The sequence below is a fragment of the Hyperolius riggenbachi genome, chromosome 9 (genome assembly GCF_040937935.1).
Source record: "Hyperolius riggenbachi isolate aHypRig1 chromosome 9, aHypRig1.pri, whole genome shotgun sequence".
Classification (NCBI taxonomy): Eukaryota; Metazoa; Chordata; class Amphibia; order Anura; family Hyperoliidae; genus Hyperolius; species Hyperolius riggenbachi.
This window is the reverse complement of record NC_090654.1, coordinates 125701851-125725142: the sequence shown is the minus strand read 5'-3', so window position 1 is coordinate 125725142 and position 23292 is coordinate 125701851. Positions and strand designations below refer to the sequence as shown.

Sequence of the window (23292 nt, the reverse complement as noted above, 5' to 3'; positions counted from 1 at the left end):
GTGGCGGCGATTGACTGCGCCGTTAGCACAGGTGCAGTACAGACCTCCAGGTCAGCCTGACGTCATCGCCGGGGAGCTTCACAGGCGAACAGGTCACCGCGGAGCTGCAGCGAGGGACATGCTGGGAGCTTGGGGCTGGACGAAGCCCCGGGTAAGTAGCACTATTGTCTACATATCCCCTGATGACTCCTTTAATGCTCGGTTCACACTACAACATGTGAAAGACGGCCAGCCAGATGCATGGTGCTGCTCTGGGGATGATCAAACTTTATCTGAAGTGGAGGCACTGCACAGAATATAGTCATTGGCCAATCAAAATTGACTGTGTGTGCCAGGCTTTAGGATATGTGGGTGGTGATCTTGAGATGTGCACTGGGCCAACCAGATGCAAGAGTGAATGATCCAATATACTGACAATGTTACTGATTAATCAAGTTGTTGATATTATTTATTCACTATCGGGGCCCTATACAATTGCTAAACTCGCCAGAGAAGCACTGGTGAGTTAAAAAACATGGCGACACAACGTTGCCTGACAAAATTGTAGTTGTCATTCGCCTAGGTGGTAAAAAAACTTCCATGTATGATTTTATCTCCAAGCAAGTTCTTTTTCCCTACGCGATTGACAGTTTCTGGCTGCTGTTTTTTTTTTATTAAAAATATACAAAAATTACATCAAATAATAGAAAAAGGAATACAGAAGAAAGAAAAGACAGAAAAAAGGAGTTGACAGAAAAAAACATTTTTTTTATTTCTAAATAAAGTTAATTTTTCTATTTTTAACACCCAATAGGTAGGGGCTCACAAATACCGCTCCCCGATGCAGCTGCACCAATCGGGGCGACTATAGCTACCCTTCTATGTACTGTGAAATTGGAGCCCCAGCAAAAACCATCTTCAAACCTCCTGCCGAAGTTTCTTATTTGTTACACTAATTGAAATAATGAGAAGCCTCCCTAAAGGATTTTTCTCGTTGGCCAGTGTAGTGGACCAATGAGGAGCTCAAAAGGAGGTTTGAAGAGGCTTTTTTGCCAGGACTCCCATTTCACAATGTGAGAACAACGGTGATGGTCCTGGCGGGGTAGATGCTACTTGCGCCGGGGAGCAACAGTGCCAAGGGAGCCTGGCATAGGTGCGGTAGACGCCAGAAAAGTGTTAGGGTGCCTGGCACTGTAGAGGTGGATATTGTAAAAGTGTCAAGGTATCTAGCATTGTAGCAGTGGTTGCTGCGGGCAACGGAATATCCAGGTTCTTGGCACTAGTGGTGGCAAGAAGAGGTGCAACGTTTTAATATTGGAGTGAGGTAGCAATGCCGTGGTGCTAAAAGACAGCTCCACAGCACACAACCTCACTCCAACACTGCTTGGCCGCTACCAGCTCAGGCGTATGACTGTTATTTGCTTCTTGCTCACCCAACACCCTGGTAAAAATAGAAAATGAAAAATGCTAAATAATTAAAATAATACATATTACTACATAATATATCACAGTTTTTTTTAATTAATAAGTAAACAATTTACATCTATATACATATAAAATATTGGTAGAATGTTGTGGTCACGTTACATTTATATTAACCAGAGTTCTTATTCCATAAATAAGTAGAAAATAATTTACAATAAATTATGTTTTTCCCCAGGTGAATATTTATCCTGCTTGTTCTACCACTGTTTATAGAGGTCATTGGTTTTCATTGTGTAAACAACAGAAAAAAAAGTACCTTAGATGGTCAGTACATGGATATTACACACAATCACCAAAGAGAAAGAAAAAGTATTGTAGGAGTTGAACTGTACAACTTGTCAAGAGACAACTTACGCATACTGTATATTCAAAGACAACTTGAATGAGGACATGAAAGGGGTGAGAAATATAGAGAGGGAGGGAGATACTGCAAGAGAGAGAAAGGGAAATGAGGATGAATGGGGAGGAGGAAAAAAATACAAGAGAAAGAAGAGGAATGATAAAGAAAAAGAAATACGGTAGTGAAAAATGAGAGGGAGTGTAAGAAGAAAGAAAAACTGAGAAGGAAAATGCGAGAAGGGCAGAAGAGATAAAAGAGGTAAGAGTGAAGGAAGAGGGAAGAGAAAAGATGTTGTGTATGAACAGAAGAGTAAAACACATACACTAACCGAAGGTAGGTACCAGGGAAATACATACACAAACACACTTGTCAAAAAGACATAACCTATAGGTACTGAAACAGGTATGGTAAACCTGGTATATCATACAAATAAATATTTATTTATTAAAACACCACTGCGTACTGATGCTTCATACAGTGATACTGCCTATATAGGTATAGTAGTACTGTGTTATGGGGGTCCTGGCTGATCCCCCTCCACTTAGACAGTATGCCCGTGGGGTGTAGCTATCCCACAACACAACTACAAAGTTCACTGCAAAGGGTAGTATGGACCTGAGTGTGGTCACAAGTGTGATATTATCGATCACCTCAGCAGCCACCTCAATGTTATAGATCCTATACACACCCCATAGGGGGGGCAAAATTTACAAGAGGAGTGCTATAAATCGTGCATAGTGCTGTACATAGACAATCACCAGACAATTAAAAGATCGTTTGCTCGAACATGTCAGTGATATTAAACATAGGAGAGATACACCCTTTGCCAGACATATGAATCAATTCCACCCTACCAAACGTTTTGATATTCAATTTTGGGGGATACAGATATGGAGAAGGGACTTTAGAGGGGGAAACTTCGATCAAAAACGTACACAAATTGAATCCCAGTGGATATTCCGTCTGGATACTATCTCACCAAATGGATTGAATGAGGATTTCAATCTTGCATGTTTTCTATGAAAGATCCCCTCTTTCCTAACCCTTGTCTATATAGTTTGGTTACTATACCTATATAGGCAGTATCACTGTATGAAGCATCAGTACGCAGTGGTGTTTTAATAAATAAATATTTATTTGTATGATATACCAGGTTTACCATACCTGTTTCAGTACCTATAGGGTATGTCTTTTTGACAAGTGTGTTTGTGTATGAACAGAAGAGGTAAGACAGAGGGGAAGAGAGAGTTATAAGAGAAGGTAAGCAAGACAACTGGAGAAGTAACAGGAACTCATAAGAGATAAATTAAGTCAGGTACAGGGGGCCTGATGCACAAACCGCTGGTAATTTCGCCATGTACAGGCAGTGCATAGCAATGTTCCGCTACAAAAGCCAGCAGATTACTGTGTGTCATGCAATTAGCGGAACCCATCATGATCAGAAGCTAAATAAGTAATGCTAGGTACACACAATACAGTTCTGACAGATTTACTGTCACATTGATTATATCCAACAGGTCTGATTGATTTTCCGTTCACTTCTATGGAAAATCGATCAGAAAATCGATGGAAAATAAGATTGGACCTGTTGGAAATAATTGATCTGACAGTAAATTTGTCAGAAAATTGTATCGTGTGTACCTAGCAATAGTCAGGGGGATAGATGGGGAAAGATAAAGATTACCGTTGTACAAAAACAACAAAAATAAAAAGTTTAGGGAAACATTTTTCAAACTCAGCCCCTGGTACAACTATATACAAAAGACTATTATGCAGGCTTTAGCAGCCAGTTCTTGGTGTTGAAAGATGGTTCCATAACCACTGGGCACATTTTAGTTTGTACATTGTTAATTTCTGAAGGAATCAAAGGAACCTTGGCTGCTTCATCAAGGTTTTCAAATTTCCTGTCCACTTCTAAAGGCCTACACTGATTGTCTGGATCGGGTTTTACAATGGAAGATGGTTGACAAGTGGCCTTCAGAAGTGACACCTCCAATGCAGGTGGTATTAGATGGTGGCTGTCAATGGTTGGCATGATCTGCTGTCCTAATAGGGATTTGGAGAGGTCGACTCCCGTTAGTTTGTCCCGATGTGAACTACGGTCAAAGCTTGGAACCCTTTCATCCAGTGACAAAAGTGTTAGGCTAGGGTGAAATGGGCGACTGCCACACAATGGCCACTCGGCTGAAGCCGACAGGGTGGTTGGAAGAGTGGAATAAAGAGTCTGCCCAGGGAGGGAAGCCATACTAGTGCTATGAAGCTCAGCAGGTGAGGAAGGCACATGGAAATTACCATTGCGTAGACCAAAATGACAACAGGAACTTGAAAAACATGGAGAAGGAAATAAGTTGCATCCTAAGAAAAGAAAAATATTTAGAGTATTTGAAAACAAATTATGATTACATTGCAAGTGATATATTGGCAGACACACATGCTTAGGCTAACTCCTGTTTAGTAATTACACAGAAGATCACTGTTGTCACTGATAAGCCTTTCTTAGTGTATGATGGCTGAAATTATTGGAAAATGCACTGCAAACAAAAGAGATAAAATCAAGTCTTTTTATTCACATTTAAAGTAAGTTTTCCATTTAAAGTAACTTCTAGTACTGGTTCGCTGATTCTTTAAAGCAGACACCAGGATTATATATATACTGTATATGTGTATATATATGTATATATATATATATATATATATATATATATATATATATATATATATACAGTATATATTTATATATATATATATATATATATATATATATATATATATATATATATATATATATATATATATATATACACACACATCATGCCTGTTGGGCATTGCACATGTCAGTAGACAGTGAAGCATGTAGGTGAGTGTACAGGATGTGTGTACAGCATGTGGATAAGTGTACAGGGAACGTACAGCACATGGGTAAGTGTACAGTGAATGTGTCTATAGTACATGAGACGTATAGGCGATCTGAGTCTGTTCTGCTGTCTTCCAATATACTATTGGATGGACCTGAGGAAGCATGTGAATCCCAAAAATTGCATAGTCTTTTATTGGTTTCCAATAAACATTTCTTAATTTCCAAACAGGTAAGACTGATCTAATGTATTTATCCCTTATATACCTTATACTTAAATCTTGGGGTGCCTCCTCCCACCCAGGGCTGGCGCTACCATAGAGACAAAGGAGGCAATTGCCCCAGGGCCCCAGAGCCTGTAGGGGCCCCCAGTGGCTACAAGAGGAAAAAACTTTTTTTTAAAAAAAAGGCCTTATAGTTTTTGAGAAAATCGATTTTAAAGTTTCAAAGGAAAAAAAATACACATTTAAAAAACTTGCCGACTTTAACGGTTAATAGCAAATCCACCTTAAATGCTAGAAACCCTACATTTGCAGGATATATTAAGGAGGTCATTGGGAATAAGAGGAAAAAATAATTTTTCAAAAAGACCTTATAGTTTTTGAGAAAATCGATTTTAAAGTTTCGAAGAAAATGCAGTAAATGTAGTGATAGTGTAATTTTACATGTATCAAAAGAAAGAGCAATACATTTCCTGACGGGGTTTCCAGGGGGTCCATACACAGCCGCAGCGCTTTGGCCAGGGATCGCTATACAGCCGCAATATGGCTGTATGAAGATCCCTGGCATTTTTTCCTATTTTCCCATTTTTTTTTTAATTATGTGGGGTCCCCCCTCCTGAAACTTTTTAACCCCTTGTCCCCCATGCAGGCTGGATTACCCAGAATGTGGAGTTCCGACTGATTGGGGCTTCACACCCTGACTACTATACCAGCTGCAAAAAAGGTCCCCTAATGCCGATTTTTGTTCCGTGGTATATGTTGGGGGGCCCCCCAGGTTTATTTTGCCCTGGGACCCCATTGTTGCTTAAACCGGCCCTGCTCCCACCAAGTACAGATTACCTCCTTTATTAGGAGTACCCCCGTGATAATTATCCAGCTTTTTGGGGGGAATATTTTGCTTGGAGTGCGACCCACCAGGTCTGAAAGAAGATTTCATATCCGCGTGGAGACAGAATTCTCGATATTGTTGTTGTCTAATAGCAACTTGTGTTTGTAAGTAGTATTTGTTCGTTTGATTAGTTGGTCCCTATATTTAGAAATACTACACCGTATTGCCGCTCCTTGTTTTCTCTGTTTCCCCTTTTCTTCCAGTCCTTGGAGTTCAACATTCAGATTTCATCCACCGGATAACCCCCACAGTACTTGAGTGTACAGACTGTGGATATGCATACAGCATGTGGGTGTGTGCATAGTGGATGGAAAGAATACAGCATGGACATACAGTAGGTGGGTAGGTGTACAGCTCGTGCATGTACAGCAAATAGTTAAGTGTGCCTGTGTGGCAAGCTAACAAGTATATTGTTTTGAATTTTACAATGACTAGAATACTGGGCAGTTTATGGGTATTGTAGTGATTATTGGAAATACTGCTACCTACAGTGGACATGCTGGCAATATTAATAGTATGACAAGCAGCAGGGGGCATGCAAAGCCTTGTGTACACACTAGATAAAAGTGAGGGAGGGGGACACCGAGAGCCCAGTATAGTGTAGTATGTACTGGATTAGGTTGAGTAAGAGAATACAGTAGTTGCAAGTATTATACTCACAAGTCTGGGTTACTATCCAGGTAACCACTATGTAGGCAGGTGGGGAGATTAGAACCTGTCCCCAATCAGGATTAAGAAGTCGCTCTCTGTAGTTCGGAAGAAAGGGGACAATTCCCCTCCACCAGGGGTGGACTCAATTGCGTACAATGGTACAGAGCCACCAGTAGTGTAAAAGAATGATAAAACTGTGAGAAAACGCGGAAAAGCCGCCGCAAGTACTCAGAGTAAGGCGGCTGATTCCGCGTTCAACATGGCAGCTTGCGCGCAGGGACCTGCATTCACTGGCCTGACGGAACGCGGAGAAACCGCCGCATGCCCAGAGAACAGGGCGGCGGATTCCGCGTCCGACACGGCGGTTTGCACGCATAGGCCTACCTCTCTCAGTACTGCTAAATGCGGAGAAAACGCCGCATGCTCTGACAGCGGTGCGGCGGATTCCGCATCCAATACAGCAGAGGCATTACAACACATGTCTGGTGTGGTTGGGACTGATAGTCCACACTGGTTCAGAAGGACGCGTGCGCGCACGGAGAGGCAGAGCATTTATGACAGCCAGAGGGGTGTCAGCTGACAATTCTTCCAGTTCTCATTGGTCCAGCACTTAGGGGAGGCGCAGGAGAGCGCTGGTGTATATATACTGGGTGCTGGTCATTTCTCTGGTGTCTGGCGTTGCGATCACTACGTGGTAGCACTCAGACCCTGTCAGAATCTGTGTTACTTTAGACCAGTTTCTTAGGTGTTGATGATCAAGGAGCTCACACCTTAGTCTAGGAATTCTGTATTATTATCTAGACCAGTTTCCAAGGTGTTGATGGTCAAGGAACTCACACCTTAGTCTAGGAATTGTTGATTATTTGTTATGACCTTCTGCTTCCCTGACCATTCTTCTGATCTCTGATTTTGTACCTTTGTCATTCTGATACTCTGTTGCTGAACTCGGCTAGTCTCTAGATTCTGCATCTGCCTCCTGTCTCTGTACCTGATCTGTCTGTCTGTTGTCGACCTGGCCTGTCCGACCTCGAGAACTCTTCCCTGTTTGGAGATAGTTCACAGACCTGTCAGTGACACTTCACCATTGGTGTCACTCACTCTCTGGTCCTTCCCACTCTCAGCTTGGCTCCGCCCCTTGGGGAGTATCAGGCCATTGGAAGGAATCTGTTCTCTGAGCAGTATCTCTTACTGAACTGTACCCCTTTACAGGGAACCTCCTCTAAGTATTACTGTTGCATCAAACACTCATATTACTCAGGTGTCCAGAGGTTAGAGATATATCTGATTATCGGTGATACTGCAGATCATCAATAATCGGGTATATATCTGCATTCTCGGTGATACTGCAGATCACCGGTAATCAGATCCTCTCTGTGTTACACCGATCGTTACAAAAACATTTAAAAGAGCGAGGTTGGTGGTGGACTTACCCCCCCAATGCATACACAAGATAATGTTGATATTTTCAACAAAAATAATTTATTTATATACTCCAATAAAGTGCAACGCGTTTCGTGGGCATTTCCCACTTCATCAGGCTATAAAGGGAGTACAACAACTGTGGGGCAAAATATTGACTTGACTATTCCTTTCCTTCATGTTGCACCTGTATTATCTGTTTTTTACAAATATGATTGTGACGCTAATAATAATAATTTTATACTAGGGTACTTAGCCATTATTGTTTCCTCTGTCACACAGTTGTTGTACTCCCTTTATAGCCTGATGAAGTGGGAAATGCCCACGAAACACGTTGCACTTTATTGGAGTATGTGAATAAATTATTATTGTTGAAAATATCAACATTATCTTGTGTGTGCATTGGGGAGGTAAGTTCACCACCAACCTCCCTCTTTTAAACTTTTTATCATTCTTTTACACTACTGGCGCCTCTGTACCATTGTACTAGATAAAAGTAGTTGTTGTGCTCCTGGTGTTTTGGGGCTTTTTTTCTGATGGGCTTCTGGTGTTTTGGGCTTGTTTCTGTTGGGCTTTCTGTGATTTGGGGCTTGTTGTTGATGGGCTTCTGGTGTTTTGGGGCTTGATTCTGATGAGCTCCTGGTGTTTTGAGGTTTGTTTCTGTTGGGCTCCTGGTGTTTTGGGCTACGTGTGTTTGGGGGCTTATTTCTGTTTGGCTCCTGGCGTTTTGGGGCTGATCTCTGCTGGAATTTGTATTGTGTTTTTCAACTTGAGTTTTAGCTTCTGGGGTGATAAGCTTAAAGTCGGGTCATCTCTCTCATACTGTTGCTGCTGTTACCGTACTTACTTGAAGCTCCCAGTGATTTCTTCCCAGCACTCTGATCATAATCCATGGGATTCTGTAGAACACTGCGACATGTTAGTTGGTCCGACAAGAGCTTGTGTGCTAGGAGAGTGTTCTGCAATGCCTGAAGAGGAAGATCATCAGAATATGTATGTCAATGTTTCTCCAGCCTGCTACTAGTTGGCTACAAGAGATTATTATTATTATTTTTATTATTAATTATTAATTTATATAACAGCACTTTACAGAACACATAGCCATGTCACTAATTGTTCCTCAGTTCAGCCCACAATCTAAACCAGGCATGGGCAAACTTTGCCCTCCTGCTGTTAGTCCCACTACAAGTCCCACAATGCATTGCTGGAGTCTTACAGCCACAGTCATGACTCATAAAGGCAAATGCATTGTGGTACTTGTAGTTCCTTAACAGCTGGAGGGCCAAGTTTGCCCATGCCTAATCTAAACCCTACCCTAGTTGTAGATTGAATTTACAGAACAAAATTAGGAGCTCTCCTTAAAATGATATTTATTAAATCATAGTATGAGATGATCAGTCCAACAATCATGCATGACAAATATAAACATAAGCCATATAAATCCCCTACATACAAAAATGGCAGTGTGAGAAAATTTATAGTGCCAAAGGGGCCTCAAAGCTATAACCGTCCATATATTTCCCCTAAAGCCTTCAAACATCACTCAAATCCTGTTATCCTTCTCAGGAATGTAGCAAAATTGAAATGATAAGGTAGACTGTGTAATTTCTTGAGTAATTTGGGCCCTTACAATAAGCATGCCAAGGAAATCCCAGCAAACTACATCACATGATGGCTACGTCTTTATGCATCACTAGCCTGGCTCTGACTTGACTCATGCACTTTTCTCTGTGATTGTTCATATTTTTACTTTGTTCTTTTTTGCACATAGCACATCTTTGATGGTATATTAGCACTAGCCACGTTATACAATTTACCATTGTGTAACACTAGTAGAGGCCTGTACGAGCCATCTGAACGTTTATTGGTTCAATTCTTGTATTTGTATTTATAAATGGCTTGCATTAGTTATGTTTTACTGGGGTTAAACCCCATTAATATGTGTTTTAACTTCATTGTATATGTTTTTAACTCGTTGGGGTATGTTGTATAAATGGAGATTGCTTATCACTGATACTCAGTGCAGTCTCTGTCCTTCTGCACCGGTTACACTTCTTTCTTAGTTGTTGGAGTTTTAATCTTAGGTACTGGCATACTTATTGTTGGGCCCAATAATGTTCAAGGGGTTCTGCAGCGTACCTTATTCTTTCAATATTGCTACACCACTCTTAACAATTGTGAGAAGATTTGAGAGGTATCTGAAGGTTTTAGCAGGAGTTTGGGGATGGTTACAGCTTGGAAGCTCCTTAGCTGCAGTATAATTTTAAGAAGAGCTCCCCATCGTATTCTACATTGCTATCATAGGAGAGAACACTAGGGAATCGGCATGCTGACCAGTAGCGTCGCTAGCCCTATTTTAGAGGGGGCCCGTGCCCCCAACATATCCTTAGGGTGCCCCTATTCTATTTACAGGGGTGCCCCGCTGCCCCCCCCTCCCGGCCGTCCCCGCTGCCAGACAGCTCAGCTTCAGACCTCCAACCAGCCGGCGACCACTAGTGCGGGTGCTAGGACCTAGCGGACACCGCACTGATATGCGGAAGTGACATCACTTCCGCATATACAGCGTGGTGGGTCTGTGCGCCCGCTCTAACTGGTCGCCGGCTGATACTGAGGTCTGACGCTGCTGACCGTCAAGGTGAGGGGGGCGCCAGTCACTCACTACCTAACTGGGGGTCCCTGTCACTACCTAATCTAGGGGGCACCTGTCACTCACTACCTAACCTGGGGGTCCCTGTCACTCACTACCTAACCTGGGGGTCCCTGTCACTCACTACCTAACCTGGGGGTCCCTGTCACTCACTACCTAACCTGGGGGTCCCTGTCACTCACTACCTAACCTGGGGGTCCCTGTCCCTCACTACCTAACCTGGGGGTCCCTGTCACTCACTACCTAACCTGGGGGTCCCTGTCACTCACTACCTAACCTGGGGGTCCCTGTCACTCACTACCTAACCTGGGCGTCCCTGTCACTCACTACCTAACCTGGGCATCCCTGTCACTCACTACCTAACCTGGGGGGTGTCTGTCACTCACTACCTAACCTGGGGGTCCCTGTCCCTCACTACCTAACCTGGGGTCCCTGTCACTCACTACCTAACCTGAGGGTCCCTGTCACTCACTACATAACCTGGGGGTCCCTGTCACTCACTACATAACCTGAGGGTCCCTGTCACTCACTACACAACCTGGGGGTCCCTGTCACTCACTACATAACCTGGGGGTCCCTGTCACTCACTACCTAACCTGGGCATCCCTGTCACTCACTACCTAACCTGAGGGCGTCTGTCACTCACTACCTAACCTGGGAGTCCCTGTCCCTCACTACCTAACCTGGGGTCCCTGTCACTCACTACCTAACCTGAGGGTCCCTGTCACTCACTACATAACCTGGGGGTCCCTGTCACTCACTACATAACCTGGGGGTCCCTGTCACTCACTACATAACCTGGGGGGCGCCTGTCACTCTCTACCTAACCTGGGTGTCCCTGTCACACACTACCTAACCTGGGGGGCGACTGTCACTCACTACCTAACCTGGGGGTCCCTGTCACTACCTAACCTGGGGGTCCCTGCCACTGACTACTTAACCTGGGGGTCCCTGTCACTCACTACCTAACCTGGGGGTCCCTGTCACTCACTACCTAACCTGGGGGTCCCTGTCACTCACTAACTAACCTGGGGGTCCCTGTCACTCACTACCTAACCTGGGGGGTGCCTGTCACTACCTAAACTGGGGGCACCTGTCACTACATACACTGGGGGGCTCCTGTCACTAAATGAGCTGGGGGGCTTCTGTCCCTACCTGAACTGGTAGGCTCCTGTCACTACCTAAACTGGGGGACTCCTGGTGCTACCTTAACTAGGGGGCACCTGTCACTACCTAAACTATCCAGGCCAGCCAGCCCAGCATCACCACCAGCCAACCAGCCCAGAATCACTGTCAAAAAGGCCACAGCATCACCACCAGTCAGGCCAGCATTTACTTCAACCAGCCAAGCATAGCCCAGCATTGCCGCCAGCCAGGTCACAGCATCACCGCCAGCCAACCCAGCCACAGCATCGGCCACAGCATCACCGCCCGCCAACCCGGCCACAGCATCACCGCCAGCCAGGCCACAGCATCACTGCTTGGCCTTTCAGCCCATACATCATCTCAAATCCAGCCAAAAACATATTGCCAGGCACAGCAGCCAGTAGAGGAGAATTCAGAAGCCAGGTGAGATGTATATACCGTATTAAGGGGGCATTTTGCCTATTTATGTAAAATGCTGTCTATTCATGTGCCTCATGCCTGCTGAATTTGTCTTGTTGGAGGCCTCATGATTGCTGAATTTGTCTGGTTGGGGGCCTCATGATTTGTTGGGGGCCTCATGATCAGGGCCGGAGCTACCATAGGAAAAAATGGGCAATTGCCCCAGGGCCCCAGAGCCTGTAGGGGCCCCAAGGTGTCCCTCCCTCTTCTTAACTGTTACTCCCCAGGGACTCTGCAGAGTCTTTGGCAGAGGTCCTAGGGAGACACTGCAGAGGTCCTAGGGAGCACAGTTAAGTTGGGAGGTGATTGGAGGAGGGTCAGCAGCCAGCTCAGGGGCCCAGGAAGGAAATTTGGCTGCAACAAAAAGGCCCCTAATGACGCTTTTTGGTCGGGGGGGTGTCTGTTAGGGGGCCCCCAGGCTCATTTTGCCCTAGGGCCCAATTGTTACTTGAACCGGCCCTGCTCATGATTGCTGAATTTGTCTTATTGGGGGCCTCACGATTGCTGAATTTGTCATTTTAAGGGGCCTCATGATTGCTAAATTTGCCTTGTTGGGGTCCTCATGATTTCTGAATTTGTCTTGTTGGGGGTCACATGATTGCTAACTGCGAGGCTATAGGAAAAGCTGAATCATTATCATATAAGACAATAGCATTAAACCTACTTTTCTAAAAAAAAAAAGAATACATTTTTCAGGAGTAGGATGGATGAAATTGTTTATCTTCACAGTTTATTTTCAACTTGTATTTTCCATAATGTTCATGTATGAGTTAAAACGTTTGTACAGTATTTAGTTTAAATTGCTGTTGCCACTTTGCGATAGATAAGTGACTTTTGGGTTGCAGTTTGGGCTCTCGGCCTCCAAAAGGTTTGCCACCACTGTCCTAATCTAAAGTCCCACCATTGCTAAGTTCATGTAAATTTGTCTTCACCCGTGACCACACCCACATTCTGGTCCATGGCCACACCCGATGTTCGACACGGGGTGCTACGCGCGACGCACAACGTAACCCTCATATTTTTCGGCACGCTAGCTGCAATGTGCTGATCTCTGCTGCCTACAGTATGTGCAGTATAAGCTGTTCTCTACCTCCAGTGTGTACAGTATAAGGTGTAATGCTGGGGATACACGGTGTGTTTCTTCTTATCAATGGAGCCGCTGATGGCTCGATTGATAATTTCCGACAGGTCCGATCACCACGCGGATCGATTCCCCGCTCGATACCCGGGAATCGATCCGGGGGGACGCGGCGGAAGTCGATCCGGCGGCTAATCGAGCAGCCGGATCTAACCGTGTATGCCCAGCATTACTCTGTGCCTTTACTGATTGTAAACCAGCTGTATTGTATGCTGATCCCTGCTACTTTCAGTATGTACAGTATTAGCTGTAAAACCTGGTACACACATACAATTTTGATTAGCCAATTTTAGCTCTGTTCATCAAATTCATTGTCTTTTGGCCCACTTACTGCATGGGGGTGGTAAAATTGGTCAATGATTGACCAATCAAAATTGTATGTGCGTATACATCTTTGATCTATGCCTTTACTGATTGTAAATTATCTAAATAAAGGACAGGGGGCTCCATCCAATATTTCGATGGGCAGGCCCATTATCTGTAGCTTACACTGCTAAGTTCATGTACATTTGTCCCCACCCATGGCCACGCCCACTTACTGCATGGCCATGCACATTTTTGCCGCGGCGCGCTGCATATACCCTCCACCTAGTGCCCACAGGTGCTCCCGATCTTCAAGGACCCTAGGAATGCCCCTGATGCTAACAACAAAAACAAGAGACTGCCAAGGATACAGATTACAAAGTTATGCTATATCAAACATTCTGTTGATAAAATCTGTATTTAATACATGTCTTCCACTGCCTGCCCCTAAAGAACTTTACAGAGAGTCTCATATAATGAATAATGTCTGCATGAGAGTGCTTTCCACTACATATGGAGAATGGGGGAAGTGCTGACATCATTGCCACCTACTCAGCTTTACAAGCCTACAAATGTGTATCATAGGGCTGGTGCACACCAGATCAGTTCTGGAGCGTTTTTTCAAATGCTTGCAGGGGGAAAACCGCTTGGCTAATGAACATGAATGGGATGGTGCACACCAGAGCGGGTCGTTTTTTCCACAAACGCAAACTCGGGGGCTGCAGCATTTTTTAGATTTCTGAGGCATTTCTGCTTCAATGTTAAAGTATAGGAAAGTGGAAAACCGCTCTGAAAAATGCTAGATCAGAGCGCTAGGCATGTTTAGAAAACATGCCTAGAATCGCTCTGAAATCTGCTTCAAAAACCTCTAGCATTTGCAGATCTGCTAGAGGTTTTTGGTGTGCACTGGGCCTGCATTCCCATTCTATGGTAATTTACACTGGGGCCAGAGCTGACTGAATACAGCACCAACCTTATCCTCCAGGGGCATAAATCTCACTCACCTTTCACCTTCCTTACCCAGAATATTAATATACTGTATTACAGTTCTTGAAATTCCACTTCAGCTTACACAACTAGTGCAGTTGGGTTAGGAAGAAAGCAAGGAAATCAGCAAACACTGTGGTGACAAACTTTTCACTGCTCTACCAAAATGGGATGCTTATAGCAATTGGTGTTACAGTTAGGAAATTGTCTTTTAACTTCCTGTACTGTAGCCTGGGTTAGAGCCATGTGACAGGCACATCACTCTAAGGATTTAAGGAGAAAGGAGAGGATAACCGTACTAATATCGACTGATTTTAATGCTTAGATTAATTAATTTATTAGTTGTTGAGTAAGTTATATGCATACTGCATCATTGTTCCTCCATACCCTTGTTACTTTTATTTTTGTAAAAAGTCCAATAAATATTTACTAACCTAAAAATGTATATGCATTTAGTATTTTCCCATATGGATATGAAATGCTGTAATGTCAGTGAATTACCTCTCTTTGGACACCAGATGGCAGCACAGCAGTACGGCATAAATTGTTCCCCAGTAGCAAGGACTGTGAATTACACCTCATGTCCCAAAAAGGGTAGTTAACAAAAATAAGTTTGTTGAAATTGAACTTGTAGGTGAATCTTTTCCCCTTGGTCTTGTGGAGTATCCTCTTGTTGTAGTAATATCTGAGAGAGAGTACAGAATTCACAAAATATAAAGAATCAAGTCAGGTACATTGTACATTGTCCTTATTATCTTGCTTTTTCTTAAAGGGCAACTAAAGTGAGAGGTATATGGAGGCTGCCATATTTATTTCCTTGTAAACAATACCAGTTGCCTGGAAGCCCCGCTGGTCTATTTGGCTGCAATAGTATCTGAACCACACCAGAAGCAAGCATGCAGCAAGCATGAAGCAAGCATGCAGCTAATCTTGTCAGACCTGACAATAGTGTCAGAAACACCTGATCTGTTCCATGCTTGTTCAGGGTCTATGGCCAAAAGCATTAGAGGCAGAGGATCAGCAGGGCTTCAAGGCAACTGGTATTGGGGCTACCACTAGACCACTGGGGATGCCACATGGGGAGCACCACAAGCGTGCCACTGCCTCAACCAACCCCCCTAAAAAATTGTTTTATTGGGAGGCTTCTCTGTAAATAGTAAGCATTGGGTGTCAAATACCCTAGGTATGCCACTGCTGTAGAGAGCTATGTGACGATGTCTGAGCAGGCTGACATCACACTGTAGAGCGCTAAGCATGGGCGTCGGCCCGACCCTGGCCGCCCGCTGCCCCCCCCCCCCCTGGCCACATGCCCATGTGGCCAGCAGGAGGGAAGCAGCGCAGAGAAGAGGGAGAACTATGTGCACAGCGGGGAAGGGCGGACGTCTCCCCCCCTTCCCTCACCTTAGAGGGCTCTCCCTCCCTCGCTCTCCCCTCCGGAACGAAGTGTTGTGCAGAGGCTGGGCAGCGGGCGGAACTCACCTCCGTCTCGCTCCAAGCGCCGGAAGTTCTGGTGCCGCTGGTCTGGACCAGACCAGACTAGCGGCAAATCCATCCGGTGCCTGAACGAGATGGAGGTAAGTTCCGCCCGCTGCCCAGCCACTGCACAACACTTCGTTCTGGAGGGGAGAGCGAGGGAGGGAGAGCCCCCTAAGGTGAGGGAAGAGGGGGAGATGTCCGCCCTTCCCCACTGTGCCCATAGCTCTCCCTCTTCTCTGCGCTGCTCCCCTCCTGCTAGGGGCACACCTGGCTACTTATTCTGGGGACATATACCCATCTCCTGCCTACATATACTGGGCACATATACCCCTGGCTACATATACTGGGTACATATACCCCTGGCTACATATACTGGGCACATATACCGCTGGCTACATATACTGGGCACATATACCTCTGGCTTCATATACTGGGCACATATACCCCTGGCTACATATACTGGGCACATATACCGCTGGCTACATATACTGGGCACATATACCCCTGGCTACATATACTGGGCACATATACCCCTGACTACATATACTGGGCACATATACCCCCGGCTACATATACTGGGCACATATACCCCCGACTACATATACTAGGCACATATACACCTGCCTACATATACTGGGCACATATACCCCTGCCCAGAGGCGGGACAAGGTCCTCCAGCACCCAAGGCTGAGACACCAAAGTGCGCCCCTCCATCCCTCCCGCCCCAGCCGTCACACACTGATTGCTAATAGACTAAAAGGCGCCACAGGGCCCACAACCTCCCCAACACCGTAATATCTAGTTATCTGGCTTGCAGTCACTGCTATGTATCCCCTTTTCTTATTTCTTTCTGCTTTATACACAATTAGGAATGACAGCTGAATGAATTGTGCGCCCCCTCCTACACTGCGCCCTGAGGCTGGAGCCTCTCCAGCCTATGCCTCGGCCCGGCCCTGCCCCTGCCTACATATACTCAGCACATATACCTCTGCCTACATATACTGGGCACATTTACCCCTGGCTACCTGTTCTGGGGACATCTCTACCTCTGGCTACCTGTTCTGGGGACATCTATACTGCTGGCCACCTATTCTGGGGACACCTATAGACCTGGGGCTACCTATTTTTGGGGAACCACTGCTGTCAGAGTGTATAATGGGGAACTGCTGCCAGGTGAGAGGTGTCTACCATATTAAGGGGGCATTCTGCCTATTTATGTGAAATGCTGTCTATTTATGTGCCTCATGACTGCTGAATTTGTCTTGTTGGGGGCCTCATGGTTACTGAATTTGTCTTGTTGGGGGCCTCAAGATTTGTTGGGGGCCTCAAGATCGCTGAATTTGTCTTGTTGGGGGCCTCACGATTGCTGAATTTGTCTTGTTGGGGGCCTCATGATTGCTGAGTTGGTCATGTTGGGGGGCCTCATGATTGCTGAATTTGTCTTGATGGGGGGGCCTCATGATTGCTGAATTTGTTTTGTTGGGGGTCACATGATTGCTAACTGCGAGACTATGGAAAAAGCTGAATCATCATCATATGAGGCAATAGCATTAAACCAACTTTTTCAGCTTTTTAAAACCGAAAATGAAACTGGGAGGTTCTAAAAAAATGAACACATTTTTCAGGAGTCGGATGGATGAAATTATTTATCTTCACAGTTTATTTTCAACTTGGATTTTCCATAATGTTCATGTATGAGTTAAAACGTTTGTATTTAGTTTAAATTGCTGTTGGCACTTTGCGATAGTAAAGTGACTTTTGGGTTGCAGTTTGGGCACTCGACCTTCAAAAGGTTCGTCACCACTGTCCTAATCTAATGTCCCACCATTGCTAAGTTCATGTAAACTTGTCTCCACCTGCGACCACACCCACATTCTGGTTCATGACCACACCCATTTTTCGGCATGACGTAGCCCCATTCCACCCCAAATTTTCGGTGCGTCGCGCTGCACGCGCCGCCCCGCTTCTTCCTTCCCCCCTGGAAAATTTTCTGTGGATGCCCATGGTGCTACGTTCTGTGATAATGCCTGAGCAGGATAACATTACACTGTAGAGACCTGCTGTATGGTGTACACTGTAGATGCCGGAGCAAAGTGTCATCACTAAAGGTAGTCTACAAAATACACTGACAATGCAAGACATGGTAAGTCTATAGATCAGAAGCAGGGTTTTGGGTTCTGAATTTGCAAGTTTTTGGTTGTATTGTCTCACCTGAGTGCTCGGCTCAACTTATCATAGTTCATTTGCGGTTTACACTTCCGTCGTCCCCATAGCCTGGCCACTTCCTCAGGGTCCTTGATGACAAATTCCCCATACTCCCCCTGCTGCCAGGCAATGACATGGCGGAACTCCTCCTTCTGCAGCAGCTCCAAGATGAAGTGCCACAGCTGGATCTGACGAGAGCCCGGGCTGGACTCTGCCTTGTATGCCCAGTCAGGGAAGGCCAGACCTGTTAGAAAAGGTATAATCTATATCTTAAATGTATTGATTAAAAACATTCATGCAGCAGTGACCCATATGTGGAGCTCCATACAGGTGTTAAAGTGTGCTCTGTTCCTTCAACAAAGTGTCGTTTGCCTCCCTGGATGTTACATAGTTACATAGTTATTTTGGTTGAAAAAAGACATACGTCCATCAAGTTCAACCAGTACAAAGTACAACTCCAGCCTGCTTCCTCACATATCCCTGTTGATCCAGAGGAAGGCGAAAAAACCCTTAGGCCCGGTTCACACTTGCGGTGGCCCTCCGGAATCGCCGTGCCGGAGCCGCACCGCCTGCAGAACGGACGGAACGGACGCACGGCATAGCAATTAAAGCCTATGCGTCCGTTCACATGGGTCCGTTCTGCAGAACCGGAGCCGGACCGGATCCGGGCCGGATCCGGACTCCGGCCTCCGTTCCAACATGCGCTATTTTTTCATCCGGCCCCTCCGGCAGCCGTATCCGGGGCGGAGCCGGACTGCACCATCCGGCCAATACAAACAAATGGGAACCGGAGGCCGCACAACACACTGGCTGAGAAATCCGGATGTTCTACCCCACTTCCTATGCGGATTTTTGCGGCGATATTGGCTGGGGACACATGGGCAAGCATTTTGGAGTGGAGCAGCACGAGCTGGAGGTGTTGGCAGGATGTTGGCAGCATGTCGGAGGTGGAGGTGAGTGCTAAACAGCAGAGGGCCTGATTCCACAGGTCCCCCTTCTGCTGACCTCCCAGACCCCAACATTTTTTTTTTTTTTACGTTAACTTTGCCAAACGGATCCGGATCGCATCCTGATTACCACCTGATGCAACCTGACCGGATCCGGATCGGATCCGGATCAGAACCGTACGGTTCCGATCCGTATCCGGTCCGGATCCGGTCAGGTCATCCGGTCCGTTTGGCAAACAACCGCTAATGTGAACCGGGCCTTACAAGGCATGGTCCAATTAGCCCCAAAAGGGAAAAAAATTCCTTCACGACTCCAGATGGCAATCAGATAAAATCCCTGCTCCAATCCACTGACTATACAGAAGGTGGGGAAGGCAGACAGCCAGGAAGGTGTAAATCAAAGGGGTAAACCATCCCTCCCAGTACCCATAGGATAATGCCATCCCCCCAGAAGTTATAGGGTAACCCATCCCTCCCAGTAGTCACAGGGGTACAACATCCCTCCCAGCAGCCATAGTGAAATACCATCCCTCCCAGTAGTCACAGTAGTATACAATCCCTTCTAGCAGTCATAGGGAAACAACATCCATCCCAGTAGTCACAGTAGTACACAATCCCTCTCAGCAACCATAGGGGAACCCCATGCCTCCCAGCAGCCATATGGGAACCCCATGCCTCCCAGCAGCCATAGGGGAACCCCATGCCTCCCAGCAGCCATAGGGGAACCGCATTCCTCCCAGCAGTCATAGGGTAACCTGATACATCCCAGATGTAATAGGGGAACCCCATCCCTCCAAACAGCCATAGGGGGACCACTATCTCTCTCAGCAGTCAGAGGGTAACCCTATCCCTCCCAGCAACCATAGGGGAACTCCATCCCTCTCAGCAACCATAGGGGAACTCCATCCCTCCCAGCAACCATAGGGGAACTCCATCCCTCCCAGCAGTCATAGGGGAGCGCCATACTTCCTAGCAGTCAAAGGGTAACACCATACTTCTTATCAGTCAAAGGGTAACACCATCCCTCTCAGCAACCATAGGGGAACTCAATCCCTCCAAGCATTCATAGGGGAGCCCCATCCGTCCCAGCAGTCAGGGGTACCACCAGTAGTCACCGTGGTACCCCATCCCTCCCAGCAGCCAAAAGTGGACACAATTCCTCCCAGTAGTCACAGGGGTAAACCATTCCTCTCAGCAGCCATAGGGGATTCCCTCCCTTCCAGCAGTCACAGGGGAACCACCTTACCTGTAAGCAATCATAGGTGAAACCCTTCAAACCCTGCAGCCATAGGGATTCCCATCTCTAACCGTATTCACAGGGGTTCACCATCCCTCCCAGCAGTTGTAGGACATCCCTATCCCTCCCAGAAGTCATAGGGAACACCAACCCTCCCAGAAGTTATAGGGGAACCCCATACATCTTTGCAGTCATAGGGGTACCCCATTCCTCCCAGTATCCACAGGGGTACACTATCCTCTGAGCAGTCATAGAGGAATCACATTCCTCCTAGCATACATCGGAGACCCCATCCCTCCCAGTAGATACGGGGTACCCCATACCTTCCAGTAATCTCATTGGTACCCTATCCATCAGAGCAGTCATAGGAAAAACATATCCCTACCAGCAGTCATAGGGGAACCCCATCCTTCCCTGCAGTCACAGGGGTACTCCAACCCTCTCACAGGGGAACCCCTGTCCCAGCAAGCAGTCACAAGGAAGCCCCATCTTTCACAGTGGTCACGGGTACACCATCCCTTCAGCAGCCATAGGGAAACACCATCCCTCCCAGTAGTCACAGTAGTACACCATTCCCCCACCAGTCATAAGGAAACCAAATGCCTCATAGCAGCCATAGAGGAACCCCATCCCTCCCCGTAGCCATAGGGTAATCCCATCCCTCCAAGCAGCCACAGAGGAAACACCATCTCTCCCAGCAGCCATCCTAGCCGTCATAAGAAAACCATATTCCTCCCTGCAGCCATAGGGGAACCCCATCCCACCAAGTAGTCACAGAGATACCCTATCCCTCCCATCCATTACAGACAGCCTGTATACCTCCCAAAAGTAACATGTGGCCCCATCTCTTTTACAGGTACCCTCCTATACTTCCAAGCAGTCACTGGTGACCCCCATCAACCATGACCATTATCTATGCTGTCCCACCAGCAGAAGAGGCATGTGCAAAAGGAAACTATATTTTTTCAGGGGAAGTGATAGCTGACAATTTTAACCTTGCATAAAAATGAAATGCACCCTTCACTTTTGATGGTGCATTCATGATTCAGCAAAGCAGTTTATCAACCATTAGCCAGTAGGGATAAACTGAATTAAGACATTTTGGTCACTCCTTATTTTAAGACCATGAAAACTTTTAATTTTTGATTTGCATCACTACTGAAGGACAGTCACAGAAATCTGGTTAGAACCTTCTAGAGGTCTACAATGCATCTCCATTTACTTGTGCATAAAGGCAGAATTAATGGAGCCAGCTGGTGTCTACTTACAGTAAGGGCCCGTTTCCACTAGGAGTGGTGCGATGCGGCTACATAGCTACATGTCCTGAAACACATGCACAGCAATGGAAGAGTTTCCACTGCGTGCATGTTGTGCTGCAGATTCTCGCACGGCCACATCCGCCCGCAGCCGCGTCCCATCTCCTCCAATACACTTCCTCATTGGCAGATGCGGAAGTGATGTGGCCGGCAGCGGAAGTGATGCGTTGCGGCTACGTAGCCGCATTCGCATTACTTTGTAGTGGAAACCGGCCCTAATGACCTTGTAAGAACTCGCAGCCAGGCTATCACTAAGGCAGGGAACACACTTGAATTTCAGTTTTCCGCACGCGTTTTTCTGCATACTTTTTCTGCACACCAAGTGTGTTTCCATGCAGGAAAACGCGCACGTTTTTTCACAGCAGCTGATGTAATTGATAGAGAAAACTGCCAAAATCTGCAGAGTCATCATCCTGAATGTCAGTTTTTTTTCTGCGTGCGAACAACATATTAAGTGTGTACTAGCACATTGATTAACATGAGTTGTCAGTTTTTCTGTGCAGAAAACGCGCACGAAAAAAGTCAAGTGTGTTCCCTGCCTAACTGTTAACAACAGAAAGCTTAGATAAATAACAGAAACAACAACTGATTTCTCACTGTTTCTTACCTGGTAACCAATAGGAGTTGGGAACATAGCCGCAATGCATTATAATGTCCTGAAATAATAAGAAAAATAAGTTAAAGTAATCAGACTATTAAAGCTCTATGCTTTTTTTTCAGTAGTTTCAGATAAAGAGGGGAATGGCCTTAAAGGGAACCTGAGGTGAGAGGGATATGGAGGCTGCCATATTTATTTCCTTTTAAACAATACCAGTTGCCTGGCAGTTCTCAAGGTCCTGTGTGTGTCTAATACTTTTATCCATAGACCCTGAACAAGCATATTCAGATCAGGTACTCTTTCTCAGCTGACTCAGGTTTTACTGGATTAGCCATATCCTTTTTCCAGGGTTTTGACTCTACTACGTATACCAGAAGATCAACAAGACTGCCAGGCAACTGGCATTGTTTACAAGGAAATAAATATGGCAGCCTCCAAATCACTCTCACCTTGGGTTCCCCTTAAAATATGTCAGACTACTCTTCATTTCCCCTCAGTTACTATGCTTCATGTTAACGCTGCTGAAGAAACAGTTACTGGCTTTCTACCTGCATGTGACAAGCGGTTCATGGAGAGAAGAGGTTAACTTGAAAAGTAAATAACATTATATCTAAAGCAGAGGCGTAACTAGGCCCCACCGGGCCCCCCTGCAGAATTTCAGAGCGGGCCCCCCCCCCCTCCCTGGGGCCTGCTCGGGGCCATTTTGTGGGGGCTGGAGGGGTGGCAGCATGAGGGGAAAGCCTTGGCCACAGTTAGCGGGGAGAGGGGAAGTTCCCCCCCTCTCCCTCACCTCGGGGCTCTCTCCTCTGCGCTCCCTTCCAGCTAGTTACAGCGTGGACAACGGGCAGCGGCGGGCAGATACATACCTTCTTCCGTGCGTTCCACCGCATACTCCTTCTTTCGAGCGTCTGACGTCACTTCCGGAAGTGACGTCACTTCCGGAAGTGACAACAGACACTAGAGCGAGGAGTATGCGGTGGAACGCACGGAAGGTA

The 23292-nt window shown here is 46.1% G+C and overlaps 1 protein-coding gene across 1 annotated transcript; it reads right to left on the bottom strand.

Moving 5' to 3' along the window:
- Positions 1–3549: 3549 nt before the first annotated feature.
- Positions 3550–22333, bottom strand: LOC137533558 (ETS translocation variant 3-like protein). Its single transcript, XM_068254925.1, has 5 exons — positions 22307–22333; positions 18206–18462; positions 15020–15203; positions 8686–8806; positions 3550–4159 (listed from the first exon to the last, which is right to left on the bottom strand). Exons 1-5 carry the CDS (start codon positions 22331–22333, stop codon positions 3573–3575), a joined length of 1176 nt encoding a protein of 391 aa, XP_068111026.1. The 3' UTR covers positions 3550–3572.
- Between the last annotated feature and the right edge of the window lie 959 nt (positions 22334–23292).